Below are 15,148 nucleotides of genomic sequence, written 5' to 3'. Positions count from 1 at the left end.
TAGTTATTTTTTTGCATTCAATAATCTATGGCTTGGCTTTAAACTTAAAGGGGAATACCACCCGTTTTCACAGAAGCTGTGACAGTTAATGTTGAGTTAACATACTCTTCGGCCACGCCCCCTAGAGAGCCTCATAGAGATGAATGGGCAATCTCAATTCCTTTCCAAATAGTGTGGCTTCAAGATGAAATGTATGCTCCTTTGAACCGTACAACAGAAGATATAACTGTACATTATCATAGACCATCTAGATTTACCGTCGTAAACCTATATGGTGTTATTTGGAGTTTCCCCGTCCCTGGCTCCATTCACTTGTCTTATACTACCTTGGAACTAGAGCTCTTTGAGTCTGAGAAGGCTTCTCATATAACTTCATATCTAGCATTCTGTATCGCGACAAACCACTTGTGACGTCTTTCTATATCCATCATCGGAAATGAAATATGAAATGAAATATGTGTCCTTCTAACTTTGCCTGCTGGTAATGCACCCGGGGACCGTCCGCAGTCATTACAACATTTTTAACGACCACTTTGTTTATCTGGGGCGACTGATGTTTTACCAGTGTTACGTGGAAAGAGAAGGGAACCCCAGCCCACAGCCCAGCCTCTCAGACAACCCGACTGCCCGGTTCTCAGACGCAGAGATGTGTAGGGTTTGGTTCCAAGGACCTCATATGGATTTAAAGGGGGGCATGAGTTTTGTACGAGCTAAAATGTGTGATGCACAGCATGTGAAATAACATGGATCGAGGGGACATCTGTGGATGAGAAAAACAAGATTGTGTAAACACCCTGAAACACTTTGAGGCCATGATTGTTTATTATTAAAATATTTAATTGTCATCTTAACTGGTCTATTACATGGATGCCTGGAAAAGGCACACCCCCTGGTGATGACTCACTTAAAAAAAACACACACACTCACACAAGGTTTCAATTAAACAGAGCAAACACATTGAGACACAGTTCATTGCCCTGGGACATACTGATTGAACTTGTCTCTATTTTGTGTGTGGGGGTGTGTGTGTCATTGATAAAGCACAGAGTGGGACTCTCTGTCAGACTGCAGTTCCCTGCCTTGAAGAACAGATCCTTCTCACCTGGAGTATCAGACCCCAGATATGAGGCTTCATCCCTGGGCCAGAGCTCAGAGTGTCTTGCGTGTCCTGGTTCTTCTGACCGTACTTGTCCGTTTCACAGCCGGCCAGGACCAAGCCAAGGAACGACACTACTATGTTGCTGCTGTGGAGATCGACTGGAACTACTCAGACAGAGAAGCACACGGGTAGGTCTCTAATCAGAGGAGTTTGACAGAAAAGTTCACAACAAAAAAAAAATCTGCAAGATAAATGTATCATTCACTAACAAGCTGTTGTGGATAGAATGCCAAATGTATTAGTTTTCATTTGACAGTTTCTCTTTAACTGGGTTTTTGAAGCAATTAATAGTGGGATTTTTGTGTCATGAATTGAAGGAATCTCTTTTGTTTAGTCATATGACATTATCATATTTATGATCCTTATGAATGAGCCTAATGTGTGAACTGTTGGTATATGTTTTTCTGTTTGTGGCTATAAACTGATTATATGGTAATAATTTATTATTATTCATTTATTATGGGGACAGTATTTGTTCCAGTGTTTAAAATGTTGTACTAGAATTGAGATTACAATTATTGTTGTGTGACCAAAAGAGTGTAAAATTTGCTCAGAGTTTATGAGGAAACTCCTCTGCTGTATATTCTTAATGTATTATGTATGGAGATGTGGTGATCAGGCCCAGTGTTGTATCACCGTTTGTATTTTTCCACTCTTTTACCAGGTCTGGTCCCACCTATAAGAAAGTGGTCTTCAGGGAGTATGACAAAGACTTCAAGCAGGCCAAGACTCATCCCTCGTGGTTGGGTAAATGTCATGTCGGGTTTTACACCAGCCCACCATCTGTCTGGGGTTCTCCAGAAAAATTGTGCTCCTCTTTACGTATATCCTCCCACATAGAGGTGACTTAGACCAGGGGTGTCAAAGATGTGGGCTGCGGCCTGGATTTGGCTCCACTCCGGCCCGATTAGTGTAGATACAGCTGAATCAATTTCAGTTTGTTTGTGATTCTAAGATATATGTCAATCCACTCAGCTTGAAAGAATGTCATTTGATATGTTTGATTCCAACTTTATTAGAGCAAATCACAATTAAATAACTATTATTTGGCCCACATAAAGTCACATTTTGAGGAATCCAGATAACCATGTGAAGTACTCCCACTCTGGATTTGCTTTTAAATTGACTGAGGACTGAGTTATACAGTGCTTAATTGCCATCTAATAAGCTGCTAAATGATAAGGGACTAAAAAGGATTAACTTCTACGAATAACAGCCTCTGACACAGGGGGTTAAAACACAGTGGGAGGTCCACATACCAGTGGGGTGGACCACAAATATAAACTCAAACCTGTTTCTTTTGCAGGTCTGCTGGGACCGACGCTGCGAGGCCAGGAGGGCGAGACCATTGTGGTCACCTTCAGAAACATGGCGCAAAGAGCTTACAGCATACACCCACATGGGATCGCCTATGGGAAGAAGTCAGAGGGTGGGTGTCTGTCAATGCTGGTAAAACATAGTTCTGACAATATTATCCATAAGAACATTAAGGAGAAACTGCTACTGGTTGGGTGCTCTTGTTGTTATTCATTCTGTTAAGTACACAACATTAGGCAATACACAGACAGCTGTGTTTAGATTTTTCTGAAATATTAACCAGGAGAGCTAGATTAACGCAGCAGACAGTACTGAAGTCCAACAGGAAGCCCTGCTGAGCTGTAGAGCATCGACCGTCTGAAACCCCACATAGTTAAGCAATAACAAGAAAGACAGTTATGTGCTTGCGGATCTATTTAATGAATGGCTTAAGCCGAGCAGAGGAAATTTGAAAGTACAAGAACATTTTTGTGATGACTCAAACAGAGCAAAGTCCTTTATTAATTCATTAACCAAGCAAATAATCAAAAATCGTCAGCGTTTTTGGGACATGAGAGGGGGGGTTTCCCAGCCAAATCATCTGCCAGAAACCAAATGTCGAACCATCATGGCTTCTCCTCAGGAGCACAGTACTTTGACAACACGTCTCTGAAGGAGAAAGAGGACGACGTGGTTCAACCCGGTGGCGAGCACACCTACCACTGGGAGATGACGGCCGATGTGACTCCCCAGAAAGACGACCCCACCTGCCTCACCTACACCTACATCTCCCACCTAAACGTGGTTCAGGACTACAATGCTGGGCTGATCGGCACACTGCTCATCTGCAAGCCAGGTATCCAATCTGCTTATCTGTTACAGCAAGGGTATTACTTTTAAAACTTTTTTCCAATGTTGGCACTATTGTCTTATTAATTTGTTAGATTTTGACCATATAATTGAGGGTATATTTCTCATTGCCCCCCCCCCACCCCCCTCTCTCCTTTTCTCTCGTTTTGTCTCTCTCTCCCCAGGCAGCCTGAATGAGTTAAGAGACCAAGTGCACTTCCAGCAGGAGTATGTTTTCCTCTTTGGGGTGTTTGATGAGAGGCAAAGCTGGTATGCACCAACAGGCGATTCCACGGACAACCATATGAAACACACCATCAATGGATACGCACTTGGATCCCTGCCTAGTCAGTCTGCCAGTCACCTGCATGTAGTCAATGACATCATCAACCGGTTATTCAGTTATGCGACTTGTCAGTGGATGAATTGAGCTTGTCAGGAAGCCAATCACCAAGGGAAAGCGTACCCTATTCACACAAATCCGTAACCTTCACTATCGTTCTTTCTCTCCAGATGTCAGTATGTGTGTCCACGCATCCGTGAGCCTGCATCTGGTGGGTATGAGCTCCGAGCCTGAGGTGTTCTCGGTGCATATGAACGGGCAGGTGCTGGAGCAGGGAGGCCATAAGAGGTCGTCCATAGGCCTGATCAGCGGCACCGCCACAACCGCCAGCATGACCCCGGTTCACCCCGGCCGCTGGCTCCTGTCCTCGCACATCACCACGCACATGGAAGGTATGTGCACGCTGCACTCATTCAAATGTTCAAAATCAAAATATAAATCCCTTTAGTTGAATGAATTTGGATATCTATTCCCTGGTAGGTACGCTATTTACGCCAGCACTGTCAGTCATATTCAAAACCACCTTGTCCACATTACAGTTGGAATGCATGGCTTTGTTGACGTGAGGAGCTGCAAAGGCTTCGAGGCGCCCAGCCGCAGCCTCACCCATCACGAGAAGAGTCTCAGCAAGATGTGGACATACTACATTGCTGCTGAGGAGATGACTTGGAAATACGCTCCCAATATGCCAGCACACATTGACGAGTAATAACCGCTTCTAAAGCTCTCTATGCCTAGTTTAAGAGCTTCTGCCAAAAATGGTCCACAACAGCAACTAACTATCCCATAGTGAACTACACCTACAAAAAACATCACTACATATGACCCTACATAGCCTAATTACTGTTAGTGAAATGTGCAATTGGGCATATCACATTCATGTCTTCAAGTCTTCCATTGTAGTTTCTTTGTAGTGTCACAAGATGGCGCAAGTCATTATTCATAAATAATTGAGCGCTGATAGCCACTCTTGACCAATTAAAAATTGCAAGTATTCCACGGAGCTGTGCAAACAGGAAGTTTAAACTTCTCTGACACAGTTCCACAGCTAAGCTTTAGGTTTCCGACTAAGAAATACTGACTTGGAAGGTGAATGTGAATGTGCTTTGGATTTTGTGAAACGACACCAACACTTAAACGTATTTTTTTAAGGGACTTCAAGTTCCGATACCTGAATCAGGGCAATCAGCGCATAGGCGGCTCGTACAAGAAGGCGGTCTACACTCAGTACACCGACGAAACGTTCACCGTGAGGGCAGAGAACCCGCAGAGGAAAGCGGAGATTGGCATCCTGGGCCCGGTGATCAGAGCACAGATCAGAGATGTCATCACGGTATGAGAACAACCCCAGCTACTTTGTATCCACTCTCCTCAGTTATTTTAATGGCTCTGATCCATCAAATGTTCCCTTTCACTTTAACAGGTAGTCTTTAAGAACATGGCCTCCAGGCCCTACAGCATCTACCCACATGGGTTGACAATAGAGAAATCACAGGAGGGAGCGAACTACCCAGAAGGAGGTATTCTCTCTCTATCTTCTTATCCGAGAGATTTATAACATAGTACAATATTATAGTGTCCATACGTTGTTTCCAATCCCGCCCCATGCAGTGCTATCACCTATGAGAGTTTTCTGCATGTCCATTCATTTTCAGGCAACCAGACTCACGGTGTCCAACCAGGTCAGACACACACCTATACGTGGAAAGTGGTTGAAGAGGACCAGCCCTTGGATGGCGACTCCCGGTGCCTGACGTATATGTACCACAGCGCAGTGGACGCACCGAGAGACATCGCCTCGGGGCTGATAGGGCCTCTGCTCATCTGCAAGAGTCAGTCTCTCAATGTCAGGAATGTGCAGGTACTAGCCTATGAAAATCAGTGCATTAAGAACGATATCATCAGCACAATCTGTAACTTGCCTCACAATTGCGTGAATCGTCATTCTATTGGGTTTGTGCAACATTTTTGTAGCTGAAAGCAGACAAAGAGCAGCATGCTGTGTTTGCCGTGTTCGACGAGAACAAGAGCTGGTACCTGGATGAGAACATTCGCACCTATTGTGACGCATCCAGAGTTAACAAGAGAGACCCGGACTTTCAGAAGTCCAATATAATGCACAGTGAGTTTCGCGAAAATCTACTGTATAATGAATGATAAGATATTGTCCCAGAAACAGTATGCAATATTTGGATTATAATTACTGAAGCAGCAGTTATTATAATCCCAATATCTAATTTTATTTTTCCTCCTTTCAGCCGTTAATGGCTATGTCTTTGAGAGTGGTCATCCATTGGGCTTTTGTTATGGTGAGATAGCAACGTGGCACGTGTCAAGCATCGGAGCACAGGACTACATCCAGACCGCCACCTTCTACGGCCATTTGTTTGAGCTCAACGACCGCACTGAGGACTTTCTCAGCCTATTTCCCATGACAGGAGAGACTATCTCCATGAACATGGACAACATCGGTCAGTCGGTTTTTAAGCCATTGCTGTAATATATATCTAAAATAAGTACATTATTGCTATTTAAAACACAAGTCATGAAATGGATCAGATAGCACCATCCAATTCTGCGAAAATAATATTTAGACTCAATAAAACTCAAGCATATAGCATACCAAAACTGAAAAATCATTATTATTCATTTTACTTTTTTCTGTTCCATTTAAATCAGGTATCTGGCTTCTCTCGTCCCTCACCTCCCATGAGACAACTAAGGGCATGCGGGTGAAGTTCCAAGATGTGGAGTGTTACCGTGACTACCAATACGAATACGACGACTACGAGGAGGGAAGCAAAGATTTTTCCGTGTGGAAACCTCCAAGCTTGGCTGAGATCGAGAAGGAGAAGGAAATGAATGCAGTCAAAGAGAAGAAAGAAGCGAAGACGGATTATTTCACAGAAATGTATATAGATGAACTGGGTCTAAGGTCTCTGAAGAACCAATCCCCAGACTCAGACGTAGAGGTGTTGGACCTCTCGTTTCTCGACTATGATGTTGATGTGCCTGGAGGAGATGAGAAAACTATTTCCACTTTCGAATCCACCACTGTGACGCCAGATATGGAGAAGGAGAAGGAAGTGAATGCAGTCAAAGAGAAGAAAGAAGTGAAGAAGGATTATTTCACAGAAATGTATATGGATGAACTGGGTCTAAGGTCTCTGAAGAACCAATCCCCAGACTCAGAAGAAGAGGTGTTGGACCCCTCGTTTCTCGACTTTGATGCTGATGTGCCCGGAGGAGATGCGAAAACTGATTCCACCACTGTGACGACAAATATTGGGATTAGTGCCAACCTTACAGAGCCTGAGTCGGGCCAATTTAATAACACCCTGTTGTCAGATTGGCGAGAAAATGATGGAATCAACCTTACAGCTAATTTTCTGTTTAATCAAAACATAAGTGATGGAAATACAACGTGGGCACAGAACATCAGCGCACCTTCAGATGGCTCAAATTATTTTCGGAATTCATCTATGGCTCAGAAAAATATCAGAGAAGTTCATAACTCTAGTCTGTTACTAAGGGATGACAACAGCACCGATATTTCACATCTTGACATCACGCCTGTGCCCAAGACAACAGAGACTGCAACCATTCATAGTGCTTCTGTACCGTTTAATGGTGACAATCTCACTATGGTGGCTGTTAATGTAAGTATAACATTAACAGGAAATACAAGTTACATTCCAGAGGCTGAAGGACAAAAGAACGGCAACCAAACCTATTCCCCAGGAGACATGACAACTTCAGCCAATTCCAGTGTCGATACCTTAAAACTTCAAAATGACAGAAGTAATTGTACAGAAACCGTGGCTTTACATAATACATCACGTTCCCGTTTGGTAGAGGGGTTGAGCTCTTACACTAGTGAGATGGAGACAGCAGAGACCGCAACCGTTAGTGCTTCTGTACCGTTTAACGGTGACAACCTCACTATGGTGGCTGTTAATGTAAGTATAACATTAACAGGAAATACAAGTTACATTCCAGAGGCTGAAGGACAAAAGAACGGCAACCAAACCTATTCCCCAGGAGACATGACAACTTCAGCCAATTCCAGTGTCGATACCTCAAAACTTCAAAATGACAGAAGTAATTGTACTGAAACCGTGGCTTTACATAATACATCACGTTCCCGTTTGGTAGAGGGGTTGAGCTCTTACACTAGTGAGATGGAGACAGCAGAGACCGCAACCGTTAGTGCTTCTGTACCGTTTAACGGTGACAACCTCACTATGGTGGCTGTTAATGTAAGTATAACCTTAACAGGAAATACAAGTTACATCCCAGAGGCTGAGGGAAGTAATCTCACCCAGAGAATTGTAAACCAGACTGCTAAAAAAATAATTCAGGAGGAGTCAGAGGAGATGATACCCAGCAAGGATATTTTCTCCTATTCTGTACCTCTTCAAGGTTCTTCCTCCAATGCAACAGATGATATAGTGCTGCTAGACACCATCACTAACATGAAGTCAGTCCCTGACAAGGGACCCGAGAGACAGATGAACCTATTGACAAGTCAGCATGGCTTATTGGAGGGCAATGTATCTGCCACAGTATCATCCAAAAAGGAAACGCTGAGGTTCAAAAGTAATGGCACAAATCACTTTTACGAGTCACAAAATGTAACTAAGCAATTGCCATGCAATTCCAGTGTCATTGTCAGCAGTAGAGAAAATTACAACCTTACCGATTTTAAATTGGAGGTGAAAGGCTGGAGTAACACAACCACTGGGGATCGCTCACTGAGGACTACGGAAGAACAAAAGAACGGCAACCAAACCTATTCTCCAGGAGACATTACAACTCCAGCCAAATCCATTCTTGATACCTTAAAACTTCAAAATGACGGAAGCAATTGTACTGAAACTGTGGCTGTAAAAAACACATCAAGTTCCCATTTAGAAGAGGGGTTGAGCTCCAACACCAGAGAGATGGAGACTGCATCCCTTGACCAATTCAACCAAACATCTTCATTGGAAAGTGTCTCCAATAAGACTACAACCTCAGGTTACATGACTTCCAGCAACATGGTTCCAGATAGTAGCTCTGAGGAGCTGAGCAACTCGGACAGCTATGAGGAAATTATCATTTTCTTAAAGAACCACAGCACACACGCCATCAAAACCACCCCCTTGCACCCACCGGAGCACAGCTGGACCTACGAGGGGACACACCAAACGGTTCCCATGGAGATTCCTGACGAGATGGTCAAATACATTGGAAAGGAGGCCCTGAGGCCCACACCTCAACCAACCCCAAGATCAACAAAGAAACCCAAGATAAGGACGGTGAACCGCCGGCAAAGGCCACAGAAGGGCCAGGGCATGATAACTAAGAGGAGGAAGGATTACAAGCCCCAGCCCAAGACTGGTCTGCCCTTCTCACCACGCGGTATCAACCCGGGCTTTTCTCCCCGGGGCGCACGGCCCATCATGGAAAATATGAGGAGTGAGGAGGACCTAATCAACATGCCGGTGGTCATTGGTGTCCCTCGGCCAGACTTCAGTAATTATGAACTCTATGTTCCCGGGGATGATCCGCACCTGAACATGGAGGCAGAAGTCAAGGGCAATGAGTATGAATATGTGACCTATAAAGACCCTTACAGCAACACACAAGACATCAAGAGCTTCACCCTGGATGAGACCACCAAGTACTACCTAAAGATGGCAGGACAGAATGTGAAGACATACTTCATATCTGTAGAGGAAGTGGAGTGGGACTACGCTGGCTATGGACAGAAGTAAGATTAGATTAAGGATAATGTGCGGTCCATCAATACACTGCCTTACACTAATGTAAGGTGACTGAATCCTACTTTTCCACAAAAGAAAACATGAGCATTTGAAAACATCAACACTGTGTTGTTGCCACAGGAGGCAGGAAAGGTCTCTCCAAAGCACCCGGGAGACTAAGTTCACCAAGGCAGTGTTCCGCAGCTACCTGGACAGCACCTTCAGTACCCCAGACATCCGGGGAGAGATGGAGGAGCACCTAGGCATACTGGGACCTGTCATCAAGGCTGAAGTTGAACAGAGTATTATGGTAAGATGGACAGGAAACAAGGCTTTCAACGTTTTTTCAGTTTCCACAAAAATTACTATCTCTGTAAACCTCTGACTTGCAGGTAGTGTTCAGGAACAATGCCCGCCGTCCATACTCCCTTCACCCAAACGGGGTTTCCTACACCAAGCAGGCTGAAGGTCTGTCTTACGAGGATGAATCAAAGTACTGGTATAAATATGACAACGAGGTGCCACCCAACACAACCTTCACATACCTGTGGAAGATCCCAGAGAGGGTGGGACCGGTAGAAGGAGAGTCCTACTGTCGCACCTGGGCCTACTATTCCGGTGTTAATCCTGTATGTATAGTAAAATAGCGACGTACATATATTCATACTTATGCACAGTATATACTTACTAACAATCACTGCTCTTTTGTCAAGGAGAAGGATATCCACTCTGGTCTGATTGGCCCGCTTCTGGTGTGTCGGAAGGGCACTCTGAACACAAAGCTGGTTGATATGAGGGAGTTTGTGCTACTTTTCTTGACCTTTGACGAATCTCAAAGCTGGTACTTTGAGGCAAACCGTGAGAAAATGATCAGGAAGAACCGACACATAGAGATGATGCCCAACTTCAGAGAAAAGCTCAAGTTCCACTGTAAGTGGAACATTAATGTTGTTTTTCCACCATTATCTGCAAATGAACAACAGAAATAAAATGTAGTTGTGTGACCAAAAAGATAACATTGAGAATTTTGGCGACTACATGAGATGTCTTCATATTGTGTCCCACAGCCATCAACGGCATTATTTACAGCCTGAAGGGTCTGCGGATGTACACTCATCAGCTTGCGCGTTGGCACCTGATCAACATGGGCTCCCCTAAGGACATCCACAGTGTCCACTTTCACGGGCAGACCTTCTTGCACAAGCAGACCAAGAGCTATCGGCAGGCCGTCCACCCACTGCTACCCGGTCATTATTCCTCGCATATGATGAATCCCCTTGAAAGTAGTGGCAGTGAGATGTCGAGGTGCTTCAAAGTAGAACAAATAGAATTAATCGGGTTACGTTTCCTCGCAGGTGGCTTCGCTACTCTGGAGATGTTGCCATCCAAGCCTGGCCTTTGGCAGCTGGAGACACAAGTGGGCTCAATCCAGCAGAAGGGCATGCAGACACTTTTCCTTGTCCTAGACAATGGTGTGAAAAATAGTTTGCCACATTTGGAGTACAGCTTTACAAATGCTTTTATCTGCTGACTTTTGTGTATGTTGTTCAGTTTTTTACATCATACTTTTCCTCAGAATGTTCCCATCCTCTTGGACTAGAGTCAGGCAGTGTGCAAGACACCCAGATCACAGCTATCAACACCAGAGGTACCAGCACACTGTTCCTATCCTCTTCCCACATACAAGAAGCACAATGAAATTCTCAAATTATAGGCATTGATATTTTCAGTAGCTGTACATAATTATAATCATTTCTACACATGATTGTATTATGGTTATGGTTTTTTCTTGCATCTGAAGGGTACTGGGAACCGCATTTGGCCAGACTGAACAACCATGGTAAATACAATGCATGGAGTACAGAGAAGAAGAATAGTTGGATTCAGGTACGTGTGTGTGTGTGTGTGTGTGTGTGTGTGTGTGTGTGTGTGTGTGTGTGTGTGTGTGTGTGTGTGTGTGTGTGTGTGTGTGTGTGTGTGTGTGTGTGTGTGTGAGTGTATGAGTGTGTGTGTGTGTGTGTTCTTATAGCTTATATCCTGACCCCAGGTGGACTTCCTGCGTCCAGTGGTGATCAGCCAGGTTACCACCCAGGGAGCCAAACAGATGTTCCAGTCCCAATTTGTGACCAACTACACCATCTCCTACAGCACAGACCGCAAGAAGTGGATCTTCTACAAGGGCGACGACAAGCAGTTCAGGAAGGTCGGGGGGAAAGGTTGCACGTAGCCACAAAAAACCCCAATGCCACAACAGTGTTGAGCTTCGACCTAGAAGAGAAATTCACTGTTTGCTCACCTTGTCTCTCTAGATATTCCCCGGGAACCAGGACATCTATGATAAAAAGGACAACATATTCTTCCCTCCTCTGATTGGACGGTTCATCAGACTTCATCCACTCAACTGGTACAACAAGGCCACAGTCCGCATGGACTTCTACGGCTGTGAACTGGATGGTAAGAGGCGGCATGTGTGTATTGTCTACTGCATATATTAATGTAAACATGTGAACAGGCAAGCTTGTTGGTCGTTTTTAAGGTAAGGCATCTGGTGTGACTTCCTCCTGCAGGTTGCTCTGTGCCTCTGGGAATGGAGAGCATGCTGATAGAGGATCATCACATCACCGCCAGCTCCACTGCCTCCGGCTGGTTCTCTAGACTCTGGAAACCTTCCCTGGCACGCTTAAACAACCAAGGAACTGTCAACGCGTGGCAAGCTATGGTAAAAAAAAAATATTTTTATATATATAATAGTCAATTATAAATATAGTTGCAGGCAGCAATACACGGGGTCCAGTTTAGTTGTGTTAGGTAGGTTTTAAAGTTTTCTAGGTTCTCTCAAATGCAGCACAATTTTCAGAGTTTACATTGAATACCACATTGGCTCCCCCAGTCTGTCGTCTCCTGGTAGCTCGTCTCACAGAGCAACTAGTATGTGGTCTAAACTGCACAACGCTCTGAATGTGAATGAGCACGCAGAGGAAAAAAAACAAAAACTGAAACTTATATAACATCTGTTTATGATGTCACATAACTGAAACTTTCTAACTGACCTTCTGTCTGACCTGGACACGTAAATCGAATGTAATTACATCCATGTAATTTCATTAATCTAACGTTTTTGGCATTACATATGAAACAGTTTTAGTTTAATGAGTCGTCAGTTATAAATAGTTGTTCAAAGTTGCTAGGTTTATTTTTTAGATAAAGTTTGTAAGTGCAAAACAGATTAATTAGTAAATTAGCACAACAAATGACAAAACATGTCAGATAATTGTTTTATTAAACAGTTCCATATTCCAAAAGAGCTGGACAAAATAGGTAAAGAAATAACATGTTTATAAAGATCCCATGTCAAATAATCAATACATTTTATTAAAATCTTAATAAAATTAAATAAATTAGTAATAGACAAATTGCGTGTGGATCTACAATTGCATACCACGACCCTTTTTGATAATTCTGCATGTATTACCAGAGATGTGCTCTATCGATTGGCATAGCGATATTATCCAACGCAGAGTCAATGATTTACACCAATACAGCCAGGAAATGGATTGCATACGTTATTTCAAATGTTGTATCAAACAATTGCAATTCTGTAATTGCAATATAATCTCTTCCTGGAACACTATGATTTATTCCCCCAGACCTTTTCATATCCTGATACAGATTATTTCCTTTCATCAAAACAACATCTAGGTCATTTTGTGTCCATGTGCAAACATTCAAAATTTTGTTCTTCAGAATTGCTGTTAAATCCATAGCTGCTCATTGCTTATTTCTGGAGTCTCCAAATTGTAAATCATCCTGGTGAAATGAACCTCTTAACACCGAGACGTATGGGTAATCAACACTTACATTGAAAGTATTTTCATTAATGTTTATTTCATCAGATTTTTCTTCAGTACTTTTTTTTTTTTACATTGTCACTGACCTTGACGACTGGATTTTCGGACAATGGCTTATTTATTGTCTTCGATTTTTGGCAATTTTTCGGCATCTTACTTTTCATAACAATTACAATAAATACATTTAATTTAAATAATATATAACTACATGTTTTTTGTCATTAATACTTTATTGTAATTTTCATATGTTAGTAATGTAAAATTGTTAAATCCTGTTTAATAGATTACTTGTTAATATCGTAATGCAGATAACATTTATGCCACTTCACATTAATTTGTTATTAGAAATAGTATGGAATAATGACTCAAGATCACAAACACTTTCTGGCTTTTCATTATAGGTTGTTAAGTGTAGTTATAGGACAATGTTTATAAATGACGTTTATTACTAAGAAAAGTATTTGACTTTTTATTTGAAACTATATGTTGCAGTTGTTATAACTTACCTTGCTGCATTGGAGTACATCCGGAGCTTCTGTGACGGTAGATGTTGTGTGTCATATACATCAATTATGACGTATTTACATTGCTTTACGATAGCAGTATAATTTACATATTTCCTAAGGAAAGTTGACTTCAGTTTTTTAGTTGGATTATATTAACCGACACCATGACTGTGTTTCTAGCTTACGTCAAAGTATGTCTTCCAGATGGTCGTGGTCTTAAAATCGCAAAATTTTTGGTTGTTATTTTACTGATATCTACTCCGTATGTGGATCGATTTGGATGAAACTTCAACCAGGAGGTCTTTGTGACAGCCCAGTTCAAGCACGACATGTTTGTGTGTTATGCCGAAGTTGGTTTTCCAGATAACAATAATAATACAATACAATAACAATAAGTTATAGCCCGCAGGACCCTTAATAAAAATAACAATAATAATAATCACAACAATAATAATAATCACAACAATAATAATAAAAACAATTACATTATTATTATTATTAATAATAATAATAATAATAATAATAATAATAATAATAATAATAATAATAATGATAATAATAATAATCATAATATGTATAATAATATGTATAATTATATTCAATATTCTATATTATATTATACAATTGTTTTGAAATTATTATTATTATTATTAGACCAGCCAAATTTGACCCAGGTATCCAGGTGGTCATGCTTCACCGACATGCCTACGAAACCTATAATATGTACCTCACATGACTTAACTGGACCCCGTGTGTTGCTAAATTTAAAGATTTCTTTGCAATTTTGCACCTTGGTATATGTTTTAAATTAAAAACATTATGAAAACCACTTGCTGACATGATTAAATTAGAGGGTTCGTGTTTCTTGATACGTGCTTGTTTATTTGGCCAGAGTAGGTGTCAAAGGCCCAAAGTCCCAAAGTTTTATATGAAAAAAATATTGGAGCATGGAGCAAGCCCTGCAAACAACACATCTCATATCTCCCTGACCGTCTGTCTCCTCAGTATAATGATATGAACCAGTGGCTGCAAGTGGAATTTCCCCAAGTGAAGAAGATCACAGGCATTGTTATGCAGGGGGCCAAATCTCTGGGCACGGAGATGTATGTCATCAGCTACGCCCTGCAGTACAGTGACAACGGGAAACACTGGAACCACTACACAGACGATGAAGACTACATGTCAAAGGTCCGTCGGTGCCATGCCCCGATCAGAGATGTAGTTTGGAGAAGTGCACTTCCTACAAGCAATTTTTAACTGTAACAATACAGTAAAAGTACTGTTGCATAATAATCATAATGTTGTTTTCTTTTGTCCCATGCAGACGTTTAAAGGGAACACGGATAACAACAGCCACGTTAAAAACTACATCTACCCTCCCATCTTCTCCCGCTTCATCC

At 42.2% G+C, this 15,148-nt stretch overlaps 1 protein-coding gene across 1 annotated transcript in view; it reads left to right on the top strand.

Annotated features, from left to right (window-relative positions):
• Positions 1-1,123: 1,123 nt before the first annotated feature.
• Positions 1,124-15,148, top strand: part of f5 (coagulation factor V) — a gene marked incomplete at both ends in the record, with an annotated part of 14,096 nt that continues 71 nt past the window's right edge. The window contains 27 exons of the mRNA XM_080019546.1: positions 1,124-1,287; positions 1,824-1,906; positions 2,466-2,588; positions 3,099-3,311; positions 3,490-3,651; positions 3,818-4,039; positions 4,187-4,352; positions 4,800-4,980; positions 5,071-5,167; positions 5,303-5,508; positions 5,622-5,769; positions 5,906-6,118; positions 6,327-6,941; positions 8,070-8,174; positions 8,667-9,402; positions 9,536-9,704; positions 9,787-10,023; positions 10,108-10,324; positions 10,462-10,641; positions 10,750-10,866; positions 10,971-11,042; positions 11,196-11,281; positions 11,442-11,597; positions 11,704-11,848; positions 11,962-12,113; positions 14,754-14,936; positions 15,073-15,148. The exon at positions 15,073-15,148 is cut by the window's right edge and continues 71 nt beyond it. Coding sequence (XP_079875672.1) covers positions 1,124-1,287; positions 1,824-1,906; positions 2,466-2,588; positions 3,099-3,311; positions 3,490-3,651; positions 3,818-4,039; positions 4,187-4,352; positions 4,800-4,980; positions 5,071-5,167; positions 5,303-5,508; positions 5,622-5,769; positions 5,906-6,118; positions 6,327-6,941; positions 8,070-8,174; positions 8,667-9,402; positions 9,536-9,704; positions 9,787-10,023; positions 10,108-10,324; positions 10,462-10,641; positions 10,750-10,866; positions 10,971-11,042; positions 11,196-11,281; positions 11,442-11,597; positions 11,704-11,848; positions 11,962-12,113; positions 14,754-14,936; positions 15,073-15,148 — 5,224 coding nt within the window. The remainder of the gene's footprint in view (positions 1,288-1,823; positions 1,907-2,465; positions 2,589-3,098; positions 3,312-3,489; positions 3,652-3,817; positions 4,040-4,186; positions 4,353-4,799; positions 4,981-5,070; positions 5,168-5,302; positions 5,509-5,621; positions 5,770-5,905; positions 6,119-6,326; positions 6,942-8,069; positions 8,175-8,666; positions 9,403-9,535; positions 9,705-9,786; positions 10,024-10,107; positions 10,325-10,461; positions 10,642-10,749; positions 10,867-10,970; positions 11,043-11,195; positions 11,282-11,441; positions 11,598-11,703; positions 11,849-11,961; positions 12,114-14,753; positions 14,937-15,072) is intronic.

The sequence above is a fragment of the Zeus faber genome (assembly GCF_960531495.2).
Source record: "Zeus faber genome assembly, chromosome: 18".
Taxonomy (NCBI): Eukaryota; Metazoa; Chordata; class Actinopteri; order Zeiformes; family Zeidae; genus Zeus; species Zeus faber.
Note: the sequence above shows the minus strand (reverse complement) of the source record. Positions and strands in the feature narration are given on the sequence as shown.